Source organism: Nannizzia gypsea, genomic scaffold (assembly GCF_000150975.2).
Source record: "Nannizzia gypsea CBS 118893 supercont1.7 genomic scaffold, whole genome shotgun sequence".
NCBI classification, from domain to species: domain Eukaryota; kingdom Fungi; phylum Ascomycota; class Eurotiomycetes; order Onygenales; family Arthrodermataceae; genus Nannizzia; species Nannizzia gypsea.
Genome location: NW_003345195.1, coordinates 1279738 through 1303647, shown reverse-complemented (window position 1 = coordinate 1303647; position 23910 = coordinate 1279738). Strand labels below are relative to the sequence as shown.

Sequence of the window (23910 nt, the reverse complement as noted above, 5' to 3'; positions counted from 1 at the left end):
TGCCGTCATAGCAAGAGGACAGGACAGCGTTTATGTCCTCTGCGGTAAACAGTTTATTGCATGAAGTTGGCTCGACGTCATCTGGAGGGTCGTTCCTTCCATATCAAGAGGATATAGCCAGTGTGTCCTTGGGTTTGTTTTGTTTTTGGTTTATTTTAAGACGTCATAGTTGTTTGGTATATGGGAAAGAGCAAGAGTCATGGAGGGTGAACCTCTCCTGCCACAAAAGCTCACTCGTAGCCGCCACTAAACACCTGCCAGCCATGTCTTGACAGCGAAGAGGAAACAGATATCAAGGCAAGCCGCCGTGGCGTATCATGCATAATAGAACATGATATATAGAATGCACGAGAGGTACTGATATATCAAAAAGTCAAGATTGGTAGATCGAGGCTGAATTAGAGTATCGGGTATTATTAGATAATCACTTTATCTCAACGCATGTTCAAACGACATAGGGTAGGACGTTATACAGCAGATCTAAGGGGGTATATCGGACCATAAGAAGTAGATAACAGAGAAATACAAGGGTATATATTGTGTTTGTAGTCCTGAGGTTAGTGTAGTTGGGTATCTCTTCATCATAGCTATTACAGTATCATCATCCTTGTATGAATCTCACTTTGGGGGCCACACATCACTGAAGCTGCATGATAAAAACGATTTATCATGCCGGTCATGTACACGGTGCATTAGCTAGTATTTAGAGAGGCATTGCATTAATAGTATAGCAGTTAACACCAAGGATTATGATTCCTGTCATTTAATGCCCCATAATACATCGCTCATTGATGTCCAGTTATAATACAGGAATATCAGAGCAAGGTCCCCTACTCCACTGGCTTTAGCTGGAGACATGGAGCCGCTAACGAACCAGGCCAGGTTAGCTACTCCATCGATGCCATGAGGTTGGCGTTTGCCGGCTTGGCCAACCGTTAACTTGACTCGCTAATTATCAGCAAGCAACTCTGGAAATAGATAGCATGTTATCTCATAGTTAAGTAGATAACCACGAGTAATAACATCTGGCGGAAGCATGTTTGTCCAGATATGGGCCACGAGGCGGAGGAGTCTCCCGTTTTATCGTACGCGTGCGTGTCGTTGCCCCTTAAAAGGTCTGTGATATAGGCGCAGGTTGCAATCCATGCTGGTCAGAACAAGCTTTGTGCCGAAAATAGTGTAACCTGGCTACGATTTCGCTGACGAACCCGTCTTCTGTGGCGCCGCCAGTCAAGAATACTCCGTCTCCTGTTGGACAGCGCCCGGAGCAGAGCTGGCTAACAAAGCGAGGGAACCGGTCTATCATCTCTCAAGCGAGTCTGAAACACGCCCAGCTTATGCAGCCAACATCAGCGTCAACCTCCTCCTCCTCGTCACAACCACCTCCGCCAGCTCATCCGACCCCAAGCCTTCAAGCCACCAAGCCACCAGACGTGTGTGTCTCACAGTTATAAAAAGCAACCAAGCTTCATCCTCGCTCGCAGGCACAGCCGCAATTTCCAGGGAACGCCAGGCGGCGCTAAACCCAAAGGGGGAAGAATCAAGATCCATCAGCAAAATCCGCTTTGGCGCTTGACGAAGGAAAAGTGTTTACGCAAACGACGACGTCGCCAAACCAAACCAGCCACCACAGTCATACTTCTTCCTTCTTCTCTTCCTCTCGCTCTGCCTCTCCCACTCTCTCTCTTTCTGTCTCTGCAGATTCACTCTTTTGCCCTTGTTGGCCCTTCGTTCAGCTGCGTGGTGTCTTCCTCTAGGCCCCGGTTCGGTTCGTTCTGCGGCGTGCTCTTTACCCTGCGTGCATAGACGGCGTCAAGATGGCTGCCAACGAGTACTACAGCAACAACTACTCGCAAAAGCCCCATCCACCGATACCTCACGATAATGACAATAACGGTGACCCATGGAGTCATCAGCAGGCCTCTTCGCCTACTGCGACGCCGGGCGGATATGGTCACAACTATGACAACGGCAGCAGATACGGCCACTACCACTCGAATTCAGACAACGATATGGGGGATAGCCGGATGGGCCATAACAACGACTACTACTCAGAAGATATCCCCCTCAAGCCAAATGCTGCTAACAACAGCAAGCCCGACTGGGCAGACGACACGAGATACCATCCGTCTTCGCACGACTTGCCGACCGAGCCTTTGAATCTCAGTGATCCCGTCAGACGGCCGTCTCGAAGGAGGAAGCAGGGATACTTTGCAAAGAAGATTGCCTGGGTTACCTATATAACATCACTGGTGCAGATAGTCGTATTTATCGTCGAGCTTGTTAGAAATGGTAAGTCTTTTTTTCAACCCTCATAGAAACTAGTTCTCTCGCGTGCTTCTGCTAACGTTTGATTCAGCCCAGTTAACAGGATCTCCCATCATGACAAAACCCTCCTTCAACCCTATGATCGGTCCATCACCCTACGTCCAGATAAATCTAGGAGCTAGATTCGTTCCTTGCATGCGTAATGTGGATAAACTCCAAAACAGTCCCGATCCCGTCGTCTTTCCTTGTCCAAATACGACCACCACGGAGCCCAAATGTAGGCTCTCCGAGCTCTGCGGATTCGACGGTGTACCTGATCCGAAACCAGGTGGGAGCCTCGACGACAAGCCTGAACCAAACCAGTGGTTCCGTTTCATTGTACCAATGTTCCTCCATGCCGGTCTCGTACACATCGGTTTCAACCTTTTTGCCCAGCTAAGTATTGGCGCTGATATGGAGAGGGCTATTGGCTGGTGGAGATACGCGATCGTCTATTTCTCCAGCGGGATATTCGGCTTTGTGCTAGGCGGAAACTTTGCAGCTCCTGCCATCGCGTCCACCGGAGCATCTGGCTGCCTCTTTGGCATCTTCGCTCTCTGTGTCCTTGACCTCTTCTACACTTGGGGCAAGAAGCAGAGACCATGGGTTGACCTAATGTTCATGCTAATCACGGTAGCAATCTCATTTGTCTTGGGTCTGCTCCCGGGCCTGGACAACTTTTCTCATATCGGCGGCTTCCTTACCGGTTTGGTACTAGGAATCTGTATCCTTCGGTCACCAGACACCTTGCGAGAACGTATCGGAGTCAAGACTCCCTACGTCTCTATGGGCGGTAACGTGGGAGCCGATGAAGATCAAAAGAAGTTCTACAAGCAACCAGTCAGCTTTTTCCAGGGCCGTAAACCACTGTGGTGGGGATGGTGGCTACTCAGAGCTGGCGCCTTGATAGGCATAATCGTTTCTTTTATCGTCCTTATCAACAACTTCTACAAGTACCGTACCACATGTTCATGGTGCAAGTACTTGTCATGCTTGGTATGTTCACCTTTACCTAATAACTCCCTCCTAGCGACAGAGATGCTGACAATACCTTTTTCTCTCTCTCTATAGCCCATTAGCAACTGGTGTGAGATTGGCGACTTTACGACCACACCAATCTCAAAGAACACACGAAATTTTCCGTTTTAGATGCTATTCGCCCCCTGATGGCTGGCCTTTCTTAATGCAATGCTTCTTCGTTTGGTTTGCCACGATGAAATGTCCAACACTATTGCCTTGATGGCTCCATACCCTCTCCTTGCTCACGGCACACATTCATTCTTCTACAGCCCGTTAAAGTTACCCTGTATAGTTTCTTTGCACCTTCTAAAGTCGCACTGTGTTTCTCTTGGGCTATGTACCCAGAAGGTCAGCATCAGCATAAATGATTCGGCGTTTTAGGGGTTAACGTTCTCTCTTTTTTTTTTTTAGTTGTCTTATTTTTTCTCTTTTCTTCCCTTTGAATGACTGTTGAGATTATTACATCCCGAGATATGGGATATCCAATTTCCTTATTGATTGATTTTTTTTTTCATTACTTTGATATAAATACTTGATTATGCTGCCCCTTTTCATATCCCATCACATTTAGACATGTGCAGACAATCAACTTAATTCTAGGAGATTACTTTGGAATCGCGTACTCCACGTTCTCTCCTTCGGCCTCAAGCCACTGGTGCCCTGCATCCCATACCTTCTGCAGCTCTCCGTCTCCGATCTTCAGGAGCCTCTCCAAGTCAGCCTTGGAGTTCTTCTCGAACCAACCCATGAATCCCAACAAGACCATGTCGGCATACCCAGGGCGCTCGCCCTCAAAGAATGGTCCACGGTTCTTCCTGGGGCCGGGACGTCCCTTCAGCATCTTCACCAAAACTAAGAACTCGGCCTCCGTTGCCTTCCAGGCCTCTTCCAGCGCCTCACCCCTCGCCTGGAACTCATCCATCGTTACTCCCAGGAACTGCTTCCGCGACGTATGGAAGTACTCACGGCTTCGCTCATCCAGGTACTTGGGCACAGCCGGGTAGGCAAATGGCAAGACAGGCGGGTAGATGCTGCGGAACACCTTCAGGACAGCAACGGCCAAAGCATAACTGGACTGTCCGTAGGGGAAGATAGACTTGTACCCTGCATCTGGCGGGAAGATGGTCTCGAGGTGGACGGCCAGGGCAAAGCTGTCGTTGAGCGTTGCGCCCTCGTTCTGAATAGATGGCTTATGCAGAATTGCTGGAAGAGTGTAGGGCACTCTGCCGCCTTCCAGCGGAGGGACATGGAGAGACTTAAGCAGAGGCTCAATGTCCGGCATGGCGATGTATGTTTGCGTGTAAGGAGCCATCTTGTAGTTCAACACCGCGCGGATGGGGAGGGTGTTGGGAGACCATGATCGTGTTTTACCTGGGGCCTCGCTGTGGATGTCGAAAAAATGCACCAGCGTTTCTCCTGGAGCTGGTCTCATTGCGGTCGAAGTGCTAGTTTACTTTTGTATAAACGTGTAGTCAGAATCTTGTATGTTGTATATGTTGATTGTCGGGCTTGATAACTATGGTCGAGCTGCAAGCCCCACGTCCGGCCGTGTTTATGAGGATATATATATCTTTTTCCTCCCTTCGTATCAACAGACACCCTGTCTCTGATCCCCGCAGCTTGATTTATAATCGCTGGTTTCACTGTTTCCTAGTGGTAAAAGAGTCCTGATATGCCGCATGCATCGATGTAACTGCATTATTTACTGCACGACGGACGCCCCGCATGCGAGACGATGGAAGGAAAAGGGCATTCCGTATCGTGCGAAGAGACACTGATATCCGGCTGTAGAGGGCCAAAGGACAATTTCTGGTTTATATTTTTGGCTCTATCATATTTGAACAGGTTGAGTATATGTCGATATAAGGTGAAAAACAGCCCCGAGAGGTCATGAGGAGGAAGGGGAAATTCTCCTAGAGAAGATCTTACCCTTGCTCATGTTGCCTGGGGAAGAGCGGCTGAACCCTCGAGACGACAAGGAATCCACGGAATGTTCGGTTCCCATACAGACTGTGACACGAATTACAGGAAAAGACACCTGGCTGGCACATCACGGAAGCTGCCATGCTACTTTGTCTAGATGAAGATTCCGTAGCAAAACCACCGCTTCACCTGGCGTGGACGGGAGCCGCTCATGGAAACCGTGTCTCTACATCGTACCGCTGTTGTCGCCAACTTGTACCGGTGCATCCATAGGAGAGTGCAGAGGCGTGTAACTGCTAATCTTGCTCTATTCCCGTGGCCTGTGAGATACCTACCGGGAAACGGCGTTGGGTGTCCCTTGTCTCTGCATTGCTGTTCTGCATATATACACGGATATCGATCTCCCAGTACCTTCAATGGCCGTATCTAAAATCGAAAGAGAAAAATATCCAGCATTCATGTTTTGATTTTCAACTGTTTGACGTGCTGACTTGGAATACAGCTTCAGGAGACATCACACCAACTGGCTGAACTTTTGGCTGCGATAATTCAGCTGCAGCTCACAAGCCATGCGGCTTTTTGGGAATCTGTTCAACATCGTAGCTCACTTTGACGCTGTGTATCCTAAGGTTAGTTAATATGTTAAACGAGAGATCTTCCTATCGCATACACTTTCTATGTGTATCTTGATCCATGTAGTTCTCCGGATAGCGACTGTACATCGGCGTTCTTATCTTTGACAAAGGAACACCCAGCAGACGAGTTATGTGCAGCCAGGTTGGTATGTACCTGTAACCTACCCGCTACTTGCGTAGATCAGCCACAGATCAGCGGAATAGCTAGTCGGTTTTACGAAGAAGAGATAAGTCAACAAGTTAACTAGTTAAGACGCGGCCATAGTAGACGCCGCCGGAAGCGCGAGCCTGGGGTAGTTTGGACACGAGTTGGTTGAAACCTAGAGACAACTCTTGCTCTAAATGAATATCTGAATAGTTATGTATTGTGGTCCATCTCATGAAACGGATTTGCATCTCTGTCTGCATCTTCATCTTCTTCTTGCTGATATGAAATTTGATAAAGGAGAGAAGGAGGAGGAGGCGGTTAGTTACGTCATCACAAAGTCGACCCCTCGGGGCTTCTGCTGCTGCGCCTTTCTTTTTGGTCTTCTGATCTTTTCAATTGAACGATGGCGATGAACAACTTCATCCTACCGTCATCTTGACGAATGCGAGGCGTCTCGAACCGCTATTGGTTTGCGGAAATCTGAACACAAACACGACTCAACTCGCTTGTCTATCTGTCTTTAGCAAGCTATAGCAAGCTCCAGGCTGCGGGGACGACGAGCTACCACGCACCAGTTGAACAGCATGGCAGAGTCCAAAGAAGGGCCTGATCCTTTGATCGCAGCTCTCCCTCCCGCAACAGACTACCTGACCTACCTAACACTCGTCGAATACCAGTTAACCCCTGCCCGGTTGCCGGTCCTTCACCAGGTGCTCCAAGACGAGACGTTGACTATAAATATCGGCTGGGATCTGGTCAACATACTCCTCCCCCTTTTACCGCACTCAAGGGAATGCCTCGACGATGTTGCGAGGCTTGGAAACCCACGGGAGGTTATTCTCCGGGTTTCGGAAGCTCTGATGAAGCTCCATGCCGCTGAAGATGAATCTCAGCAAGACGAGGATGAGGGAACCGATGATCAGCAGGCGGGCGAGCATCAGCGTCTACCTCTTCATATTATACAGTTCAATTGCCTCTTGTCGATGCTTTCTACATTACACTCGCGAATTAAGACGAAATACACAAGTCGATTTATTGCAACCTCTCTTCATGCTGTTCTAGAAGCATACACCGAATTCCCGACTACAGAAACTACAGCTGCCATTCTAGAGCTTCTTAGAGACTTATCAGGGAAGAAGCGGCCGGCTTTACCCCCACGATGTCTTTCGGAAAAGGCGCTTACACGCTCCACTGGAGACAAGGCGCCAGATCCGGAGGCGGATGAACATGCAGAAGGAGACTCGTCTGATGAGGCTAGAGAGGAGAAGTTGACCCAAAGATTTCTGCAGTTTGGGCTTATTGAAACCCTAAAGACATATCTCCTACAATGTGTCGACGAACCAGGGCCATCTGGTATGCAATGGGCAATCCGTGTTCAGGAGAAGCTTGATACCCCTCGTGCAAAAGGCGCGATCCCCACATGCCTTGACCAATTTCACAATGTCGAGTATTTGAGGGAGAGGGATACTACCCTGGGCAAGATAGTGGTAAGTAACCGTTTATGCTCAAGTTTGACATTATTTTTTATATCCTACTAACATCACTACCAGGCACTATCAAGAGATTTTGGGCTGGAGACGGAAGTCTTGCAAAAGATAATATTTAAAGGAGAAAACGATCTTCCACCCCCGCTGGATTTTGATAATCTACCTAAGTCTCCCGATGACATCCCTCTAGAGAGACATGGCTGTATTCTCCTCCTGGCCGCGCGATGTGTAACGGCTACACTATTTGGGTCTGGTGCGCTTAAGCAGCCATTACACCTGTACCCAGACATTGTTAATATTCTGCTTAATTTCCTCGGAGATTATGCGTCCCCGTATACTGCAGCCGGGGGGGAACCAACAGCATTAATCGACTCTATCTTATCACTTGCCGCTGTGGCCAAGACTAGCACCCCTGAAGACGCCGAAGATGAGGAAGGGTTCAAGACCCTTGTTTATGGTTTGACGGCCTGCTCTCGTGGTCCTGCGCAGTTCAGATCCTTTACCCGGCTAGGATCTATTCCTGCTCGTGCATTCCATGCATACCCGGACATTCAAGCGAGGTACAACCTAATTCTGGAGATTCTGAGTGAAGACGAATCGGAATATGCGAGGCTTCCTGCCTTGCAATGGCTCAAGGAGGAGCTTATATTTCACTCTGCCAAGGCGACCGAGACTGAGACCGATAATCCGTTTTCTGACCCTGAAAGCTTTACCTTCTTATTTCAGTCTATCTACAAATTCTCGAACCCAGCGCAGACATCTACTACACCTGCTGCCCCTGAGGGTATAACGTCGGAAGTATGGATGCAATTCATTCAGGAGATTGCACCGATGTACCTTGCGAAGTTGAACCTTTATTACTTTCTCTGTAAGTCGCCTAAACTTGCTGAGCAACTTCATATCTCCACCTTGCAACCGATATTTGATGGGAGGTTCTTAGATCCACTCAAGTCCTTCATAACTTGCCTCTCAAATCCTGCTGTCCTTTCGCATGTTGAAGCGGAGATGGGTGAGGCTGCCGTGCAGATGGGAAAGAGTGCAGCAGAAGTTGTTCTACAGATAATTTCGGATATTGAGCGCGCTACATAGAAGCTTAAGGAGTATGGTTACCTATTTTTTGTGTTTCTATGGAATTAATACATCCTTCTTAAACGCTGGATTCAGCTTACTGATATCAACTACTCCTTACCGACTTGGTTGTTGATACTCTATATAGCCCGGAATATGGCGCTGTGCGCTAAACAGGTGGCATTTATCGACATGTCAAAAGACTGGTCGGTAGCTTTTCAGAGAATGCCCGTGGTTTAATAATATGTACCTTATGTACAGCAGAGTACCTTTGGTCAAACGGCACTGATAGCAAAACATATACCAACTTTCCACTTATCCGACTAATGAACCCAAACGAACGCATCCTTTACCGACAAGGCAATAAGAAAGGAGCGACAAGAAAAAAACTCGAAACTGTTGCTCGTACTCGTAATGACCGGCAAGAATGACACCAGCCTACTACATCCATCTATACCCTAACGTCGTTTGAAGAGTATCGTGAGCATTCGTTGAAGCTGGATCGGAAGGAGTATAAAAACAACCCAGATAATGGCAGCGATTACGGCAATGATACTGCCGTTGATAATGAGAATCTCGATAGGATGCATTCCGTGTACGGGTATCGCAAGTCCATAATGGTAGTACCTCCAACCAAGCCAGGTAATGACTACTCTTCTCCATGTGGGCCTCAAGGCGTGGGCTGCCTGAGCTATGGGCCTGGGACGATGCGTAACCGGGCGTGGAGGGAGTCTAGACGAGTAGAACAGCACTGGCTGGCGGACGAGTAGTTTTTCTGGTTGTTTGCCTTTGATTTTCTTTTTGGATGCTTTCTTGAGGTCTTTCGGGTGTTTGGCCATACTTTGAACAACGGATTGGAGCATGTCACGGTCTGTACGGGTAAGAATAGATATAAACGAGTGGCTTTGTATAGAGAAACACCTGTCTCGGTAAAACTTCAGGTTACTGCTTGTTCATCAACAAATTATGGACCGGATTTGTTGATCTTGGTATGCAACGTAGGGGAAAAGGGCAAGGGGAAGCCGCTTTCCTTGCACACAACTCGCTCTTACTCACAGCTGCAAACCTGAGCATTTTGTTCTTTCCCAAAGATGGCGACGATGTCAATACCCCCATCATAGTGTTTTAAACACAGGGGGCGCGTTTTGGTAGAGTTGGTGTCGAAGCAGGGGTATATGGACGCTTTGAGATGAGATAAAAGACTCGTACACCGTAATAGGGTACCTGAATTCTCGTTACTATTAGGTTCAGGAAAAGAGACATTCTTGTAGACCTGGGCCGCTCCTTTCAAGGCTTAGTGCATTAGCCGCTGCATATCTCTTTTTTTTAACAATATTTAGGGAGGATAGCTTTCGAGAGTACTTGAAAGGGGCACAGTTCCGTTATAAACAGGTATATATGTGAATATAAAAGTTAAATATACACAAAAAGTCCTCCTTCCTTTCCCTTATGTTAATCGGTGCTCTCAGATCGTTGGCAAATAGTGGGAAAGGAGAGAAGGCAGGAGAAAGGAAAAATTTGTGTACATGAGATTGAGCCGTAATTATATATCCAAGCGTAGCTGGATCGAGAAGAAACGACCCTGCAGTAAAAAGAAATAAACATGAAGTCAACCGGACACCAAGGAAACCGAAAAAGAATGATTGGTGGTATCTCCTCCTTCCTCACCCCTCCCCCTTTTTTTGGTTTTCATGTCTGGTGTCACTCTGGTTCAAAACGCCTCTTGGAGTTGGTTGCTCGTTGAAGTGCATTGCTGGAGGGAAACCGTGCTAGCGAAGTGCACCGTTGGTCAAGGGCTGATTAAAAAAAGGGTGACACAGACAATTATACATGAACAGTAAAAAAAATGACTGGAAATAGTGCTAGGTGAAGGAACGATGGGTCGAAAGGGGTTGTAAATGAATGGTGAGATGTAGAATAATTCTTGTTCTCGGATAAAGCTTTCTCTGGCCTGGCAGCATCCGTCGTATGGTTGGTTTTGTATCAAATCTGGGAGGGAGAGCACGGCCGGATCCGGTAGATAGGACGTCGAGGGCGGGTTATCTCGTGGCTTCGACTATGGCGAAATATCGAAGTAGATATAATTCCATCACCGTTACCCTCCATGTTACCACCCCTTAGCTATCATCATTTCTTCACCATAGCCAAGGGTGTCTAGACAAACGTCTACATAACGATGCATTGGCCGGTGCTTCCACGGGCGTTGACGGGACCTATCACGGGAAGTTTTAGCCATTGAATCGCCCGTAAACTTGTGTCTTGATAGTTGAGGATTTAGTTGAAGATTTACTTACCAGTGGTCTGAGTCGGGGCAACGTAGGACTCCATTTTGATTGAGGGAGAGTTGGCTTGCTTGAAGCTTGAAAAGTTGAAGTAGATAGATAGAAGTTGATTGAGAAGTGCTTGATTGTCTTCGTGATGATGAAACAGATCCCTGAATGGAACGGCGCATGGAAGAGATTTATATAGACTCATTTTCCTGCTTTCTCTCCTGCATATCGAGCCATCGTTTTCGACCGGTACCGAGCCAAGGCATTGTATAGAAGGCAGAACTTGCCGCTCCAAGCGTCTATCTCTGAATATCTCTCGTTTTTCTTTCTTCGACAAAGCGCACGGTGCTCGGAGCATTGTCATTAATCTCTCACCACAAACGGCAGCGTTGAGGAGGATCCGGGTATTTTGCAGAAGTTCTTTATTCTCCTCCATCATTCGGTATGCAATGCACGGACTGGAAGTGGTTCGCTGCAAAGCATGGAGCTAGGGGATGAGCGATAAGCCTGGTTGGAGATAGTTTGAAAAGGTAGGAAGCACATGCTGAGAACTCAGGATATCGTTTTTTTATGCCAAAAACGGAACGAGGCAAGGTCCTAGAAATAGTTAATGATAAATTGTGTTGCGGGTAGAAAGACTGAAAAACAATAGATAGGTATTTAGTATTGATAATTGCCATCTTTAGTGGTTGATTTGGTCATAACATTGTCTGTTTTGAATTTGTATTGTACCGTTCCAAAGACCACTCAAATGTGTGGTGAAGTGGGTTGAATTCATGCTAATTCATGATAGTGTGTTCAATAAAAGAACAAGGGATATCCAGTGACTGCCTGCCAAAGTCTATATTGTAGTTTAGTCTGAGGCACATTTAGACGCAGTAATGGCGCCCAAAGGTAGTACTCGGATGATCGCCTGCTGTAGATAATCGCTTCTTTCAGCCAGCGATCATCACTTGGGAATATCCAAATGGAAAGAAAGGCTCGCGTCAATCGATCGCGTTGTGTAACTAGAAAAATGGCGTATATTATGACGTTAATAGTAACTAGAAAACGAGACACTGGTAATCCTAGTGAACTACTTGGCACAACGTGAAGCGGAGGAAGGTACGAAGAAGGAGAGATACCCGAAGCTAGTCTGGGTTTCTTATGAGGCATTTGGACTGTAGACACGAGAGGGTAAATTTCAACGGAAATGTTCCCGGGTGTGTATCTCTTTCCATAGTTCGAGGGAGGCAGAAAGGCACATAGCACCAGGGTGATCGCACTGAGCTAGTAGCAAGCCAAAAGAGGTAGATCGATCTTTGTTGTCGGCAGGTATCCCTCTCCTGCTGAGATACAGTGGTCACAGATTCCCAAACATGCCTCAAGCTGCCCGTGGATCCCAGCCTCTTTCGCTGGATAAGATATGGCAGAGGTAGCTCCAAGGCCACCGAAGAGTCTAATTCCCAGCATCCAGGGTAGTCCAAGCATCTAGGAGCTACATAACTGGCACGGGTATTCGGTTCCTAAGATCCGTGGAGGGCGCGTGGGTTTTAACCTCCAACACACGGCATCCGAACAGGTGTTCTTCAAGATGAACACCGAGGCCAGGAATCCGGAATTGGATAATGGACCAAGCCAACCTGAAAAGTGAAAATTGAGCCAGTCAGTCACTTCTTTTCACTATGAAACGGAGCAAGACACGGAAGTAACAGAAAAAAACATCTCGAAGTTGCAATTTTGTTGTCGAGAACAATATCAGAAGTGTCTGTGGCTAGTTCGTATTAGGTCTAGTGTAGAGGATATGCTGAGTCAGCAACCAATAGGAAAGCGAGAAATCTAACATCAACTCCATCCTTAATATTGTCCTTTAAAGAACAATATCAAGCAGCATCAAAAGGAAGAACAAAAAAAAGCGACTCTAGCTTCTTTGAAAGAAACAACACAAAGAAGGGATGAAAGCTACCAAGGCGAGGCATGAGCAGGCATCGAACGAGGTTCTCGAATGTTGGAGATTCTCTTGCCTAGAGATCTAGAAGGAGAACTTATATTTCAATCATTATCATCAAACATATATCAAAAGGGAGAGAGAGACAGACGATATATCATGATAACGGGCAAATACAGTAAAGTGATACATATCAGCCGTATCCAAAAAAAAAAAAAGGTCATAAAATATCTCAAAAAATTATAGCTGAATAAGAAGACAAAGGCCAAAAGCTGGGCTGATTCTCCCAGGGCGCCACTATGTATAGCAAGGTGGATCGTCAGAATCAGGTGTAGAGGGTTTCAGTAAAGGAGTTCAGGTTCAGTCCCTCCTTTGCGATGTCTTCCTCCGCTAAGAACATCAGTGGCATTTCCACGATGGTTCCCTTGACCTTGGCCAGCTCCTCCTTGACAGCCTTCACGCCTTCGGGGAATTCATCACGGATCACATGGCCGGGCAGGTAGCGAGGTTCTTGCTTTCCATCTTTTCCGTCTGGCTTGCGGAAGTTGTACTCATAGAACTCCTTGTAGTCGTTCCAGTTACGGACGGTGTCATCTGGCACGGCATGGAAGACCTTTCGGTAGACCTCAGTATTCTGTCTGGCACGTGTGTTCCAGAGACTATGGAAGGTGTCTGCAACAGGGTCCACCACGATGTTGTCTTCAGGCGAGCCAAAGTCATATTCATTGGGAACTCCGACAGGTTCACAGTTGGCATCGGGGCGCTGGTAGTCCTGGGGCCGGAGCAGTCCAAGGTGCTTTCGGCAAAGCTGTCGTCGGAGGGTGGCAGCAAACTTGCTGACGACATAGTGTTGTCCATTCATCCTTGACTCCATTGCAGTTGGATCCTGGATGATGACTGCAATTTCTGAGTCGTGGTCGCCAAGCTGAGAACGGTCATTAAGGTTGGCACTTCCACAAATTACCGTACGGTCGTCGGCAATGAGAAGCTACGAGCAACAGTTAGCCAGAATTCTTCCGGAATAAACACAAAACAGAGACGTTGAAGGGTGGAATACCTTTGAATGGACATACAGCTCCTCTGTGACGAAGGAGTCAATCTCGGACGTATCGTTGTCGTGCTCCCACGGGACGTTGCGAATATCCTCGCCTCCAAGCATGTAGCACGAGCTTACGGTATCCCATCGGCCAACGACAGCAGCCTGTGGGTTGGTTGCAGCTACATGCTGAGCAGCTTGCTGATACTGCGGATATGCAGCCGTGGTGTCGAAAGCAGAGGGCTTAGATGCTGACATGACAGCATCATGTTGCTTTCTCGCATCTTCATAATTCACTCCACTTTCTTTCTCCGCTTGACGCATAATGGCACTGGCATTTATACGGTCATAGTTGCGCAGGTTGTAGAAGCGAATATAGTCCATGGGGTTATACCCTTCTTTGGCGATCACCTCCATGATGCTGTTTCCTCCCCGGTTGATGGAGAAGTACTGGAACTCCATGATTGCGCGAGTACCTAAGCTGCCATCCTCGCGGAGGTCACCCGGGAATCCAGGCACGGCAGGAATGATGACGATGATCTTGTATTTCTGGCCCGCCTTTGCAGCGCGAAGGATACGTTCGACAATAGCAGCACCGATCTTGTTCTTAACGGGCTTCTGAGCGTCAGATGTGGCAGTGATGAAGAACTGGTTCTCGATATAGATAAAGTGCTCACTCTCCCGGATGATGGCGGCGTATGCATCTGCAATAGAATGTTCTGTTTCAGTGCCGTTACTCCACTTAGAGCTGCTTCGGACTATCTGGCAGGACACTTCTGTCTTAGAGCGTCCTTGAGCTTGTCCTGGAGCATTTCCAGAGAGATATCGGTCCTGATAACGATGGACCTGACCGGCTAACTGGGCACGCAGGGTGTTTCCAAAGCCGGTAAATTCATCCTTGATGCCCATTCCACGGCTGCTACTTTCACCTTCATGATATTCGTCAACACCGCGGCTTTGAGTGGGAGGAGGGCTACCTTGGGTTGGTGGAGGTGGGAAGTAGGGTGCCTGAGACGACTGTGGTTGGTAACCACCACCAGTTGTTGAAGATGCAGCTGGTGGAGGCCCAGGGGGTGGTGGTGGATAATAAGGCGATTGGGACCCTTGAGCTTGCTGCTGCGGCTGTTGCTGCTGGCCACCGTACCCTCCAGCTGGTTGCTGCTGCTGTTGCTGCTGAGGCTGCTGCTGCTGGGAGCCGTACCCTCCAACTGGTTGCTGTTGCTGGTAACCTTGAGATCCAGGAGGTGGTGGAGAGGATCCCTGAGCATGTTGTTGTTGGGGGTGGTGTCCTCCCATTCCCATGGGCTGGCGGTAGAGCTCGAGCCTAGAGACCCGTGGGACTTTACGAACCGCATATTTCTCATCATAGATGAAGTTCCAGCGATCCACAAAGTGCTTCCGCAGATCCTCTACGGCAGGGCCGTGCAAGCTAACGGCAACATCGCTCCATCCCATACGGGAGTTTGACTTCCGGTCCAGCTGGTTGTTCTCCCAGTGAACGACATCTTGGAAATCCAAGACTCGGGCATTGTTATAATCCTGGCCGGGGTAAACAGCCTGTTTCAAGTCAGTTGGGTGCACGTCAGCAATAGCATGCTGATATGTATCCCAACGTCCGAAGCAGAGGTCAAGACCACCCATGAATGCAGTCTTGCCATCGATGATACAGAGCTTCTCGTGGTGTGCCCAGAAAAGAACAACGCCACCGCTAAGGCCGTACACTGTTTTAAGCGCATCGCTAGACAGCTTCGAGACACCTGCAGCGTTCAGTGTTAGATTCTGCAAGGAAGACATCACATCCGAGTGTACGGTCTGCTTGTCTGGCAAATGGTCTGGGTGGCGGAACACGACAATGTTCTCGTGGAGATCTTCTAGATGGTGTTTTGTATGAGATGAGGACACTTATGGCCAGGTTAGCCGGCGTATTTCTTTCGCGAATACAATAACTGCTAAAAGGGTCGATCAGTGTTGACTTACATGACAGTGCTTGGGTAACCTCCTTGTAGACAATGATATTGACACGAACTCCTCTCTGGGCGGCTGCCTGGAGCATTCTATCGATACGGTACTGTTCATTCTGAGCCGGAGGACGTCTGAGGTACAGTTCTGGAGATAGCCACCCTAGAATACCCATCGATTAGCCGAATATCAGCAATTAACAAGGAAAGGAAATAGAGGCCCTACAGTCGAGAATCCAGATAGATTCCTTTGCGGTTTCCAGGGCCCTCGACACAGCCCACATGTAGCTGCATCCGTCAACATACCACTTTGCATCTCCATGGTGTCGGACGGGTGCAAAGCTTCCGTATCTGTTCTTCGCATTGGCACCAGCTGTATCAGCACCGTATGTAGCGTACGCATGAGGATCGAGGTTAGATCCGATGCGCTGTGCCACCTCCGCGCCAATGCCCTGTATCTTGCCGAATAGACCGGAGACTAGGTCAGTCTTTGGAGGCTTGCCGCCACTGTTATTACCACCGCCGGCGCCCTGGTAGTACTGGGGATTCTGTCCGTGGGTAGGATCTGGTGCGTATTGACCTCCTTGCTGGCCGGGTGGTGGCTGTTGATACTGTTGATACTGTGCCTGGCCCTGAGGGTTGGAACCTTGGTTCCCGGGCTGACCCTAAAGCCTGTTAGCCAACGGTTCCGTCAAGAAGAAAGAATAACAATAATTAAACACAAATGGCTGGATCGTATCGATGCAGTGCTATACTCACTGGGTATTGCTGCCCTTGTTGCCCTGACTGTCCTTGCTGGCCATGCTGGCCATGCTGCTGCGAGTACTTGTCGTACTTATTACGGAACGTCCGTAGAGTGTCTCCTAGAAATCCCTTGGTGCTGCCGCTCCCTGAACCGCGGTCAGACTGTCCGGGAGCATGTCCATATGCCAGATGGTCATCGTTCCCAGCCATGGCTTGTCTATTTCCTTTATCTCTTAGTTATCCTTCGTCCAGGTAGGAGCTGTCTATGGCGGTGCAGCGCGGGGAAGAGGGAGGTAGAGACAGGCGGTAGCAACTTTCTCACGCTATACAAGTGTATCTGCGTCGTTGTATCGTGTATTCATCAAGCAAGGCAGTGAACAGAATAAGAGCAGCTGTTCACTTTATCTATCTGGCTGCTTGCTTGATGTCAAACCCGCGAGTCTTCAGCTTGTGATGCGTTATCGCGGGGGGAAATCGTGGCTGAGCTTTTTCTCCGGCGGGGACAGCGCCACTTCAGCTTCAGCTCCAGCTTCTACATACATCAAGAGCAACAACATCAACAGATCAACAGGAGTAGTTACAGCTGGTGAAGATGTGAAGGGTGATGAAGCTACGACAGGGTGAGACCGCGCTTTGCAAGATCCTCCTTGTACCTCTCGACCGCCGGTTTCAGCGCCTCCATCCTCGCAAGACTCTCCTTGCTCCAGGTCTCGTCCAGCTGGTAGAAGGTCTCTACCACAGCAGCGTCTGGCGGGAGGACGACCCATTTCTGCTTCGTGGAGGTGAAGATATGGACGTCCGGTGGCAGCGAGTTCGGCTCGTCCAGTGTCCCGACTCGAATGAAGGACGTCAGCCGGCCGGTGTTGGGATAGTGACTCCAGAGGGCGACTCGACAGCTGGTGCAACGGGCGATCTCCTGGCCCTTCCCGCTCGCTGATGGCGTGTTGACTATCTCTGTCTCTCCCGTGAGCAGGACGAGGCGGTCGGACTCGATGACGGCGTTGATGACGAAGGCCGAGCCGGTTTCACGCTGGCACCCTGTGAGCATTAAAGGCATTAGAGATACATACAACCTATATAATAACCAAGGGAGGAGTATAAAGGCACTTACAGGTGCAGTGACAGCAGTGGACTATCAGGGGAGCCGTCTTCACCTGGTACCGCACTCCCTTGCAGTCACATCCTCCCTCCAACGGATAGCTGGCTTCGGTCGACATCTATGCTGCACAGTAGTTTGTCTATGATCTACATGAAAGACAGAGAGGGTAAGTGTCAGTTGGAGGGGCCTGAGATGACTCTTCTCGTTTTTATAGCTTCGTAGAGCTACTAGAGCTTCTCTAGCTGGCGTCTCGTATTCCATCGCGAGATTCTCGTATGCACCATTGCTGCCTATCGCTCTGCCCATTGTACTATGCAAGAATGCCTGCACGACGTAACTACAAAGCTCCGGCGGTTCTTAATAATATGTGGAGAGGGAGAATTACGTATCTTGCTTCCCCCGCAGCGACCTGCTTGAATCTCAGCAAATGCACTGATATTGATATGTGATATTCAATATTCGATATTTGACATTCAATAATTGATAACGAGAGAAGCGAAGCCGAGTCAACCAAGATGGATCTTGTCACTCTCGACGTGCGTACTCCTGTTTCCCCGTATAGTATATAGCTAGGTAGCTAGTTATAGACGAGAATAACCAGAGACATCCAGGCGAGCGAGCACGCCAACTACCCGGAATACTGCGCTCTGCTCTTCCAGGGCAAGGCCAGCAAGCAGCTCTCCTTCGAGCAGATCGCAAACCACCTTGGCCGCAGCGAAGTGGCCGTGGCAGCCATCTTCTACGGCCATGCCAGGGCGTCTCCAGAGGACATCGACAAGCTCTGCACGCTGCTCGGGATCCCGCCAGCGGACCTGAAGATGCGTCTGCGGGGGTTTCCTGACCGCGGGAAGGGAGTTGATATGCCTCCCCGGGATCCTCTCATCTACCGTCTGTACGAGATTGTGCAGAACTATGGACAGGCGTACAAGGCCGTGATGAACGAGAAGTTCGGAGACGGCATCATGAGCGCCATCGCCTTCTCGACGAAGGTGGACAAGGAGGTCGACGACCAGGGCAATGCCTGGGCTGTGGTCACGATGAAGGGCAAATGGTGAGTCCGAGTCTTTCTCTCGCGCGGTGGGATCTTGCTGATGGCTACTCGTAGGCTGCCGTACACTCGATTCTGAGCCTGGAGAAGAAGCCAGACGCAGGCTATCTCTCTCTCTTTCTCTTGTTGTGACTGCTTTCTGTGTGTGGATATCAAGTTAGCATCTACAGCTTCAACAAAGTGGCCAGACTCATTCACTTTCTGCTCTCTCACTGTCTTTATCACTGAACACAGAGAGAAAAATATATCTATAACAATATAAATATATAAAAACCCCTTTGGTCCTCTACTTAGTGACTGGAGTAGATTCCGCCGCTATCTTCCAACTTCCGTTATGCGGAGCTAAAGACATAAAAGAGACTGAAATCTTTCACTTTCACTTTTCACCTGCATCTTCCTCTTCTTTAGCATCCAAGTCTCTGTTGACTGTCCCAGCAGCTGTTCAGGAGGCAAAGATGGAGAACGAAAAGCCTTCCAGCAGCTCGAGAGCCTTTCCTTGCCCCTACGAGGGCTGCCTCCAGGCGTTTGCGTCTGCAGGACAGCTCGTCAACCACAAGAAGTTCACGCCGGACCATGAATACTGCGAGAGATGCGATGAGGACTTCAAGTTCGAAGAAGACTTGCTACTTCATAAGATGAAGAGCTCTAGGCATATCATTTGCCCCATCTGCTTTGATGATTTCCGCAGTGAGGGTGGCCGAGATATGCATATCCAGCAGGTAGGCCTTTTCCAGCAACACCACTGAAAATATCCAGACCAGTAAATAAAGACAGGAAGTGAAAAGGGTTCAAACTGATTGCTTTGCATTGATAGTTCCACCGTGAAGAGCAGAATATCGAGTGTATCGGATGCAAGGCCAAGTTCCTGCGTGCTGCTCCCCTGATGGCGCACGTCGAGCAGGGCCAGTGCGAGAAGATCAGCCTCGACAAGTATCGCATGCGAAGAGTCGAGAAGAAGGCCGTCAAGGATAAGATGAACGAACACTTGACTGTGCAGCACTCCTTCTTGCTCTCGTCCGCTGCCTCTAGCGTTGACGGGGGCGTCGGGGTGACCATCGAGAGCGTGCTAGAAGAGAGTCCGGACAAGACAGCCGAGATCGAAGCAAAGAAGGCTTCAATCACCGAGAAGATGAGTGCCATGGAGCTGGGGGGAGATCGGTTCGATAGTTTTGCTCCTGTTCCCGAATCCGTCCGCAGCATCAAGCAGTGGCCTACTCTACGTGAAGGAGACGGTGAGGATGAAGAGAGTGACCACGGCGGGCCTTCGTCTCGCTCTAATTTTAAGGATGACGACCTCATGGCCTTCTCAGAGGCGTCCTATGCTAGAAGCAGAGGAGGCCACGAGAGGCCTACTATCGAGACCGTCATCCCCCGTCCGGGACCGCTAAGTGCGTCAGCCTCAGACTCAGGCTCTGGCTGGGATACGTCTCGCGTCATCCCAGCTCGTACATTGACCGAGCATGAAGCCAGCAGAAAGATCACCCTGTCTGAGAGCGAGCTCAGCAAGTTCTTCAGCGATGTTCATGGCACCTATATCTGTCCCTGCGACACCTCGTTCAAGACCAAGGGAGCACTCCAGCAGCACATTGCCTCGGGTGTCCACGCAGCAGGAGTCGCTCGGTAGGTTTCACCTTTATCTAGTTATCCTTTTATTTGCATGTTCTTTGCACTTCCCTTCTAACGCATTTCAATGTTTCAATGGTATAGTTGTCCAGTGTGTCTGCGTATGTTCAAATCCTCCGCCGCACTGGTTGCGCATTGCGAGTCTGCCACCAAACGCTGCAGGATCAACCAGACGAGAAACTTCGGCCAGGTCATCGACGAGATATCTGGAGGAATCATTGGGGCTGCCGGTCGTAACGATGATGGGACCGTCCGCTTCGAAGCTGCGCCGGGAGCCAAAGAGATTGAATGGTAAGGCCGCCTTGCCACAAACGCATGGGATATCTTATCCTAGGGAGTTGAAATAAATGGGTTATTTGTCCTTGCATCCAGCGAATCTATCAAGAGCAGGCCGTAGCATACTTAGTTAAATAGTTATTAGTTAGTAAATCGAGTTCGTTGCTTGCGGCGAAGAAACGGAGGCAAAGAAATCGACCAAATTCAAGCCAAGCATCAACCAATTTTTTCTTCTTTCCTTTCTATCGACGTTGAACAGCCAGCGCTCTTTCAATTAACGCCGAAACAGCACATTTGTACGATATACGCACACTCAATTGCGATACCATAAGTCGCTTAAAGCTATATAACGGGTGGAAAAGGCATCGCTTCCCTTAATATCGCTGGAACGTCGCCAGGCCATTAACCAGCAGCCATGTCGCAACCCTCGGAACTCGCCCAGCAACGAGCAGAAGACTTCAGGAAATTCAAGAACTATGCAGCCCTTGGATTCATCGTCGCTGCTCCCATTATTATTGCACTACCTCCTCGAAAACTCGACCTTTACACAGCCTCTCTAACAACGGCATTCATCATCTCCGCAGACCATCTCCTTACAGAACGAACAGGCAAAGGCATAGTCTCACAGATAGCGGGCTACCTTCCGACCGGCAAACCATCAATTGTCCGTGACCTCCCGACGAAAAAGGCTGAAGAGTTCAGTGAGCGTATGCGGCTCGCGAGAACCCAGGAGCAGGAGATAGAGAGATTAAGAGTTAGCAGGGGTGAAGAGGAAGAGCAAAAGAGCCTCACCTTGCAGGAGTCTGTCAAAAAGCTATGGATGGGCAAAGAGACTGAAGGATGGCAGGAAAGGAGGCGAGAGGAAGAGAGAAAGGCTCTGGCAGAGGGGAAGGGATATGCTGATATCATAATGGACTATATCCGAGATGCCTGGAGGATGGATGAGGGCGGCGAGCAAGGCGATAATGCAGAGAAAAAGCCGGCGGAACAGCAAGAGAAGGGTTCAACGAGCTAACGGATTCATTCTGGTTGTTGGCCGTTCCTTCCACTGCTAATAACTATACCAATTCGGCATGGGAAGACTGGTCTTTGATCGGACATCATACTACATTGGACCTGCAATACCTAGACTCTCTCAGGGAGACAGCTGAGAACGTCTGGGTCAGATGGCAGCAGAAAGTATTACTGGTGGCATACTGGGCCCAGTTTAACCAAGATACTCCATGGTCTTCTCGCTGGTGAGAAGCTGTGACTATGTACTATACAATGCTGCTGCTAGCAGTGGCTACTAATCATAACTCTTTGACAGAGGCCAATCTAATCAATCCACTCATTCCCTTAATACGCATAAGTCTACCTTACATTCCAAGAAAACGGCCAGAAAGCTACTCGAGCTGTTGGCAAGAGACAGGAACATATGGGGAAGCAAGATGCATGAAATATGCTAGTTCCTACCAACAGAAGCCAGAGAGGTCGTCCCACATGGCCGAATACAACGGGCATTGTCAAGCAGACCTGGAATTTTACGGAGCCACCAGCTAGGCTTTTGAATCCATTTTCTTTGGCTCGTTTAGATCCCGAGGGCTTTTTTCATCAATCTCCTGCTTGGACTCCTTTTCAATACGGTTGCCAACCGAAAGACTTGCCTAGTTCTTTCCTGCTTCCTCGACCGTAACTGTCATAAGATCGTCGCCCCAGATCTCTTTGGCCCAGGACCACATATACGCAAAATTATGGGGTCTAGGTGTTTTTTCCCCGGTAAATGCGGACTTGGGGACAAGGATAGGACAATCCAGAGAGATATTTTCGTCCATGTTGGATTCTCTTGTTGAACCGCCTGGAGGCTGTGTTTAACGCCTTTTGGGGGGAGCTGGTAATTTCAGATAGATATTGGCTTTTAACTGAGGAGAAACGCTACGTAACAAAGGTAACAGGATAATAGGAAATAGGGGAGCGGTAATATCACAGACTTTATTTTAGGCATCACTAGCCAAGCTCCAGGCAACTTAGGAAGAGTGATATATTAACATAGGTTGAAGTGGTGATTACCACCTTTGAGTTGGAGGCCGGTATGTCACTATCCATGTCATGTTGCCAGTGTTGGTGTGGCAAATGTCGAGCTGTAGCATCCTTGACGGGTCCTTTATATAAAAATACAATTAAAATACGCAACAAACGCGGTGTGAGACTTGATATGCTCGAATCAAGCATTCTTAGTTCACCCATCATATTGCTCGAAGGATTGGAAGTTTTATAAAACTCCTTCATAAGGCATGAGTTCAAGCCTTCACCAATCTCTGCACACACGGAGCGTTGTTCAGGAGGTTTGTCAACTATTTCTTCACTTTCTTTACCCTATCTCCACCACCTATTGATTCAATACTGTCTCTTTTCCTTTTTAAATGCTTCTCTCGTTTTTTCCGCCGAGTTTCTTCCCTGAGTTTTAGCCGTGCTTCGACTTCAGTAGATATATCTTCAAGTTCGATGGGAGCTATGTCTTCCGGTTTGTTGGAAGCACCTTCCGCAGTTGAGTCGTTTAAACGCCCTTTTGGCCTCTTTAAACCCGCTCTTTCCCCAATATCGTTACTGCCAGAAACCAAAGAGTCGCTTGATGGGCGAGAACGCTTTTTGCGCTTCGGGGGCCCTTGAGTGGTTGTAGATGATTGTTCATCGGTTTTTAGCATTGGGTTGGGCGTGTCTCCATTCCGAGATGGATTAGTTTCTTTCACACCCGCCGTCGTGCCTTTCGTTGCGGCACTGGACAGTCTTGAGCTCTTCGACCTTGTCATTGGTCTTGTTGGCATGTTGCGAAGGAGCTATCACCGAATTAGTACGGATTGGTGAACGCAGAAAAATCATTCGGAGAGGGCTCAATTACAATCTCTTCCCTCATTTTCTTGATTTCTTCCATAAACCGCTGGCTTTGATTTATCATCGACGACATGGCGTAGAACGAAATGGTGGACTGTGGTATCAGGCCGCGAAGTTGGGTGCAGAGTTCAAGGTGGGTATTGATGTTTGATTCATGTTGCAAAAACAGCTAAACGCTCCAACTCATGTCAGAATATTCAATGTTCGATAGTAAAACATGAGTTAAGTGGCATTCTTAAGTATAAATCTTATGATATCCAAGATTGCCAAAGACCTACCTCTAACAGCGAAGTGGAATCCTGTGGCGTTTGTGATTGGGTGTGGATCTGTGGTGTCCCATTGGGGATTTCAGGGGAAGAAGAATTCATCTTATAAGTGGTGGATTGTCCTAGCTTTTCAATAACTAGCCTGTAAGCGCAGAATATCAAGCCTTGCGATGTTGCCTCGAAGAACTGGAAAATCGGGTGTTT

General features: G+C 48.6%; 12 protein-coding genes across 12 annotated transcripts; 5 read left to right on the top strand and 7 right to left on the bottom strand.

Annotated features, from left to right (window-relative positions):
• Window positions 1–1817: 1817 nt before the first annotated feature.
• MGYG_07801 (rhomboid family membrane protein) lies at window positions 1818–3456 on the top strand (the record flags this gene model as incomplete). The annotated part of the gene is made up of 3 exons (XM_003170509.1): window positions 1818–2292; window positions 2360–3303; window positions 3379–3456. 3 exons carry the CDS (start codon window positions 1818–1820, stop codon window positions 3454–3456), a joined length of 1497 nt encoding a protein of 498 aa, XP_003170557.1.
• A 475-nt stretch (window positions 3457–3931) lies between these two features.
• MGYG_07800 (hypothetical protein) lies at window positions 3932–4759 on the bottom strand (the record flags this gene model as incomplete). Its single annotated transcript, XM_003170508.1, has 1 exon — window positions 3932–4759. One exon carries the CDS (start codon window positions 4757–4759, stop codon window positions 3932–3934), a length of 828 nt encoding a protein of 275 aa, XP_003170556.1.
• Window positions 4760–6617: 1858 nt separating this feature from the next.
• On the top strand, window positions 6618–8609 carry MGYG_07799 (hypothetical protein; the record flags this gene model as incomplete). Its single annotated transcript, XM_003170507.1, has 2 exons — window positions 6618–7520; window positions 7584–8609. 2 exons carry the CDS (start codon window positions 6618–6620, stop codon window positions 8607–8609), a joined length of 1929 nt encoding a protein of 642 aa, XP_003170555.1.
• Window positions 8610–9046: 437 nt separating this feature from the next.
• MGYG_07798 (hypothetical protein) lies at window positions 9047–9427 on the bottom strand (the record flags this gene model as incomplete). Its single annotated transcript, XM_003170506.1, has 1 exon — window positions 9047–9427. The coding sequence occupies one exon, from the start codon at window positions 9425–9427 to the stop codon at window positions 9047–9049; it is 381 nt and encodes a 126-aa protein (XP_003170554.1).
• A 1327-nt stretch (window positions 9428–10754) lies between these two features.
• On the bottom strand, window positions 10755–11063 carry MGYG_07797 (hypothetical protein; the record flags this gene model as incomplete). Its single annotated transcript, XM_003170505.1, has 2 exons — window positions 10755–10801; window positions 10883–11063. The coding sequence occupies 2 exons, from the start codon at window positions 11061–11063 to the stop codon at window positions 10755–10757; spliced, it is 228 nt and encodes a 75-aa protein (XP_003170553.1).
• A 2047-nt stretch (window positions 11064–13110) lies between these two features.
• MGYG_07796 (phospholipase D1) lies at window positions 13111–16733 on the bottom strand (the record flags this gene model as incomplete). Its single annotated transcript, XM_003170504.1, has 5 exons — window positions 13111–13773; window positions 13843–15722; window positions 15799–15942; window positions 16006–16444; window positions 16539–16733. 5 exons carry the CDS (start codon window positions 16731–16733, stop codon window positions 13111–13113), a joined length of 3321 nt encoding a protein of 1106 aa, XP_003170552.1.
• A 400-nt stretch (window positions 16734–17133) lies between these two features.
• MGYG_07795 (glutathione-dependent formaldehyde-activating) lies at window positions 17134–17740 on the bottom strand (the record flags this gene model as incomplete). The annotated part of the gene is made up of 2 exons (XM_003170503.1): window positions 17134–17561; window positions 17635–17740. The coding sequence occupies 2 exons, from the start codon at window positions 17738–17740 to the stop codon at window positions 17134–17136; spliced, it is 534 nt and encodes a 177-aa protein (XP_003170551.1).
• Window positions 17741–18137: 397 nt separating this feature from the next.
• MGYG_07794 (cyanate hydratase) lies at window positions 18138–18749 on the top strand (the record flags this gene model as incomplete). Its single annotated transcript, XM_003170502.1, has 3 exons — window positions 18138–18158; window positions 18210–18673; window positions 18728–18749. 3 exons carry the CDS (start codon window positions 18138–18140, stop codon window positions 18747–18749), a joined length of 507 nt encoding a protein of 168 aa, XP_003170550.1.
• A 376-nt stretch (window positions 18750–19125) lies between these two features.
• MGYG_07793 (hypothetical protein) lies at window positions 19126–20588 on the top strand (the record flags this gene model as incomplete). Its single annotated transcript, XM_003170501.1, has 3 exons — window positions 19126–19389; window positions 19485–20290; window positions 20378–20588. 3 exons carry the CDS (start codon window positions 19126–19128, stop codon window positions 20586–20588), a joined length of 1281 nt encoding a protein of 426 aa, XP_003170549.1.
• A 396-nt stretch (window positions 20589–20984) lies between these two features.
• MGYG_07792 (hypothetical protein) lies at window positions 20985–21584 on the top strand (the record flags this gene model as incomplete). The annotated part of the gene is made up of 1 exon (XM_003170500.1): window positions 20985–21584. One exon carries the CDS (start codon window positions 20985–20987, stop codon window positions 21582–21584), a length of 600 nt encoding a protein of 199 aa, XP_003170548.1.
• Window positions 21585–22215: 631 nt separating this feature from the next.
• MGYG_07791 (hypothetical protein) lies at window positions 22216–22383 on the bottom strand (the record flags this gene model as incomplete). The annotated part of the gene is made up of 1 exon (XM_003170499.1): window positions 22216–22383. One exon carries the CDS (start codon window positions 22381–22383, stop codon window positions 22216–22218), a length of 168 nt encoding a protein of 55 aa, XP_003170547.1.
• Window positions 22384–22902: 519 nt separating this feature from the next.
• On the bottom strand, window positions 22903–23808 carry MGYG_07790 (hypothetical protein; the record flags this gene model as incomplete). The annotated part of the gene is made up of 3 exons (XM_003170498.1): window positions 22903–23385; window positions 23448–23609; window positions 23719–23808. The coding sequence occupies 3 exons, from the start codon at window positions 23806–23808 to the stop codon at window positions 22903–22905; spliced, it is 735 nt and encodes a 244-aa protein (XP_003170546.1).
• Between the last annotated feature and the right edge of the window lie 102 nt (window positions 23809–23910).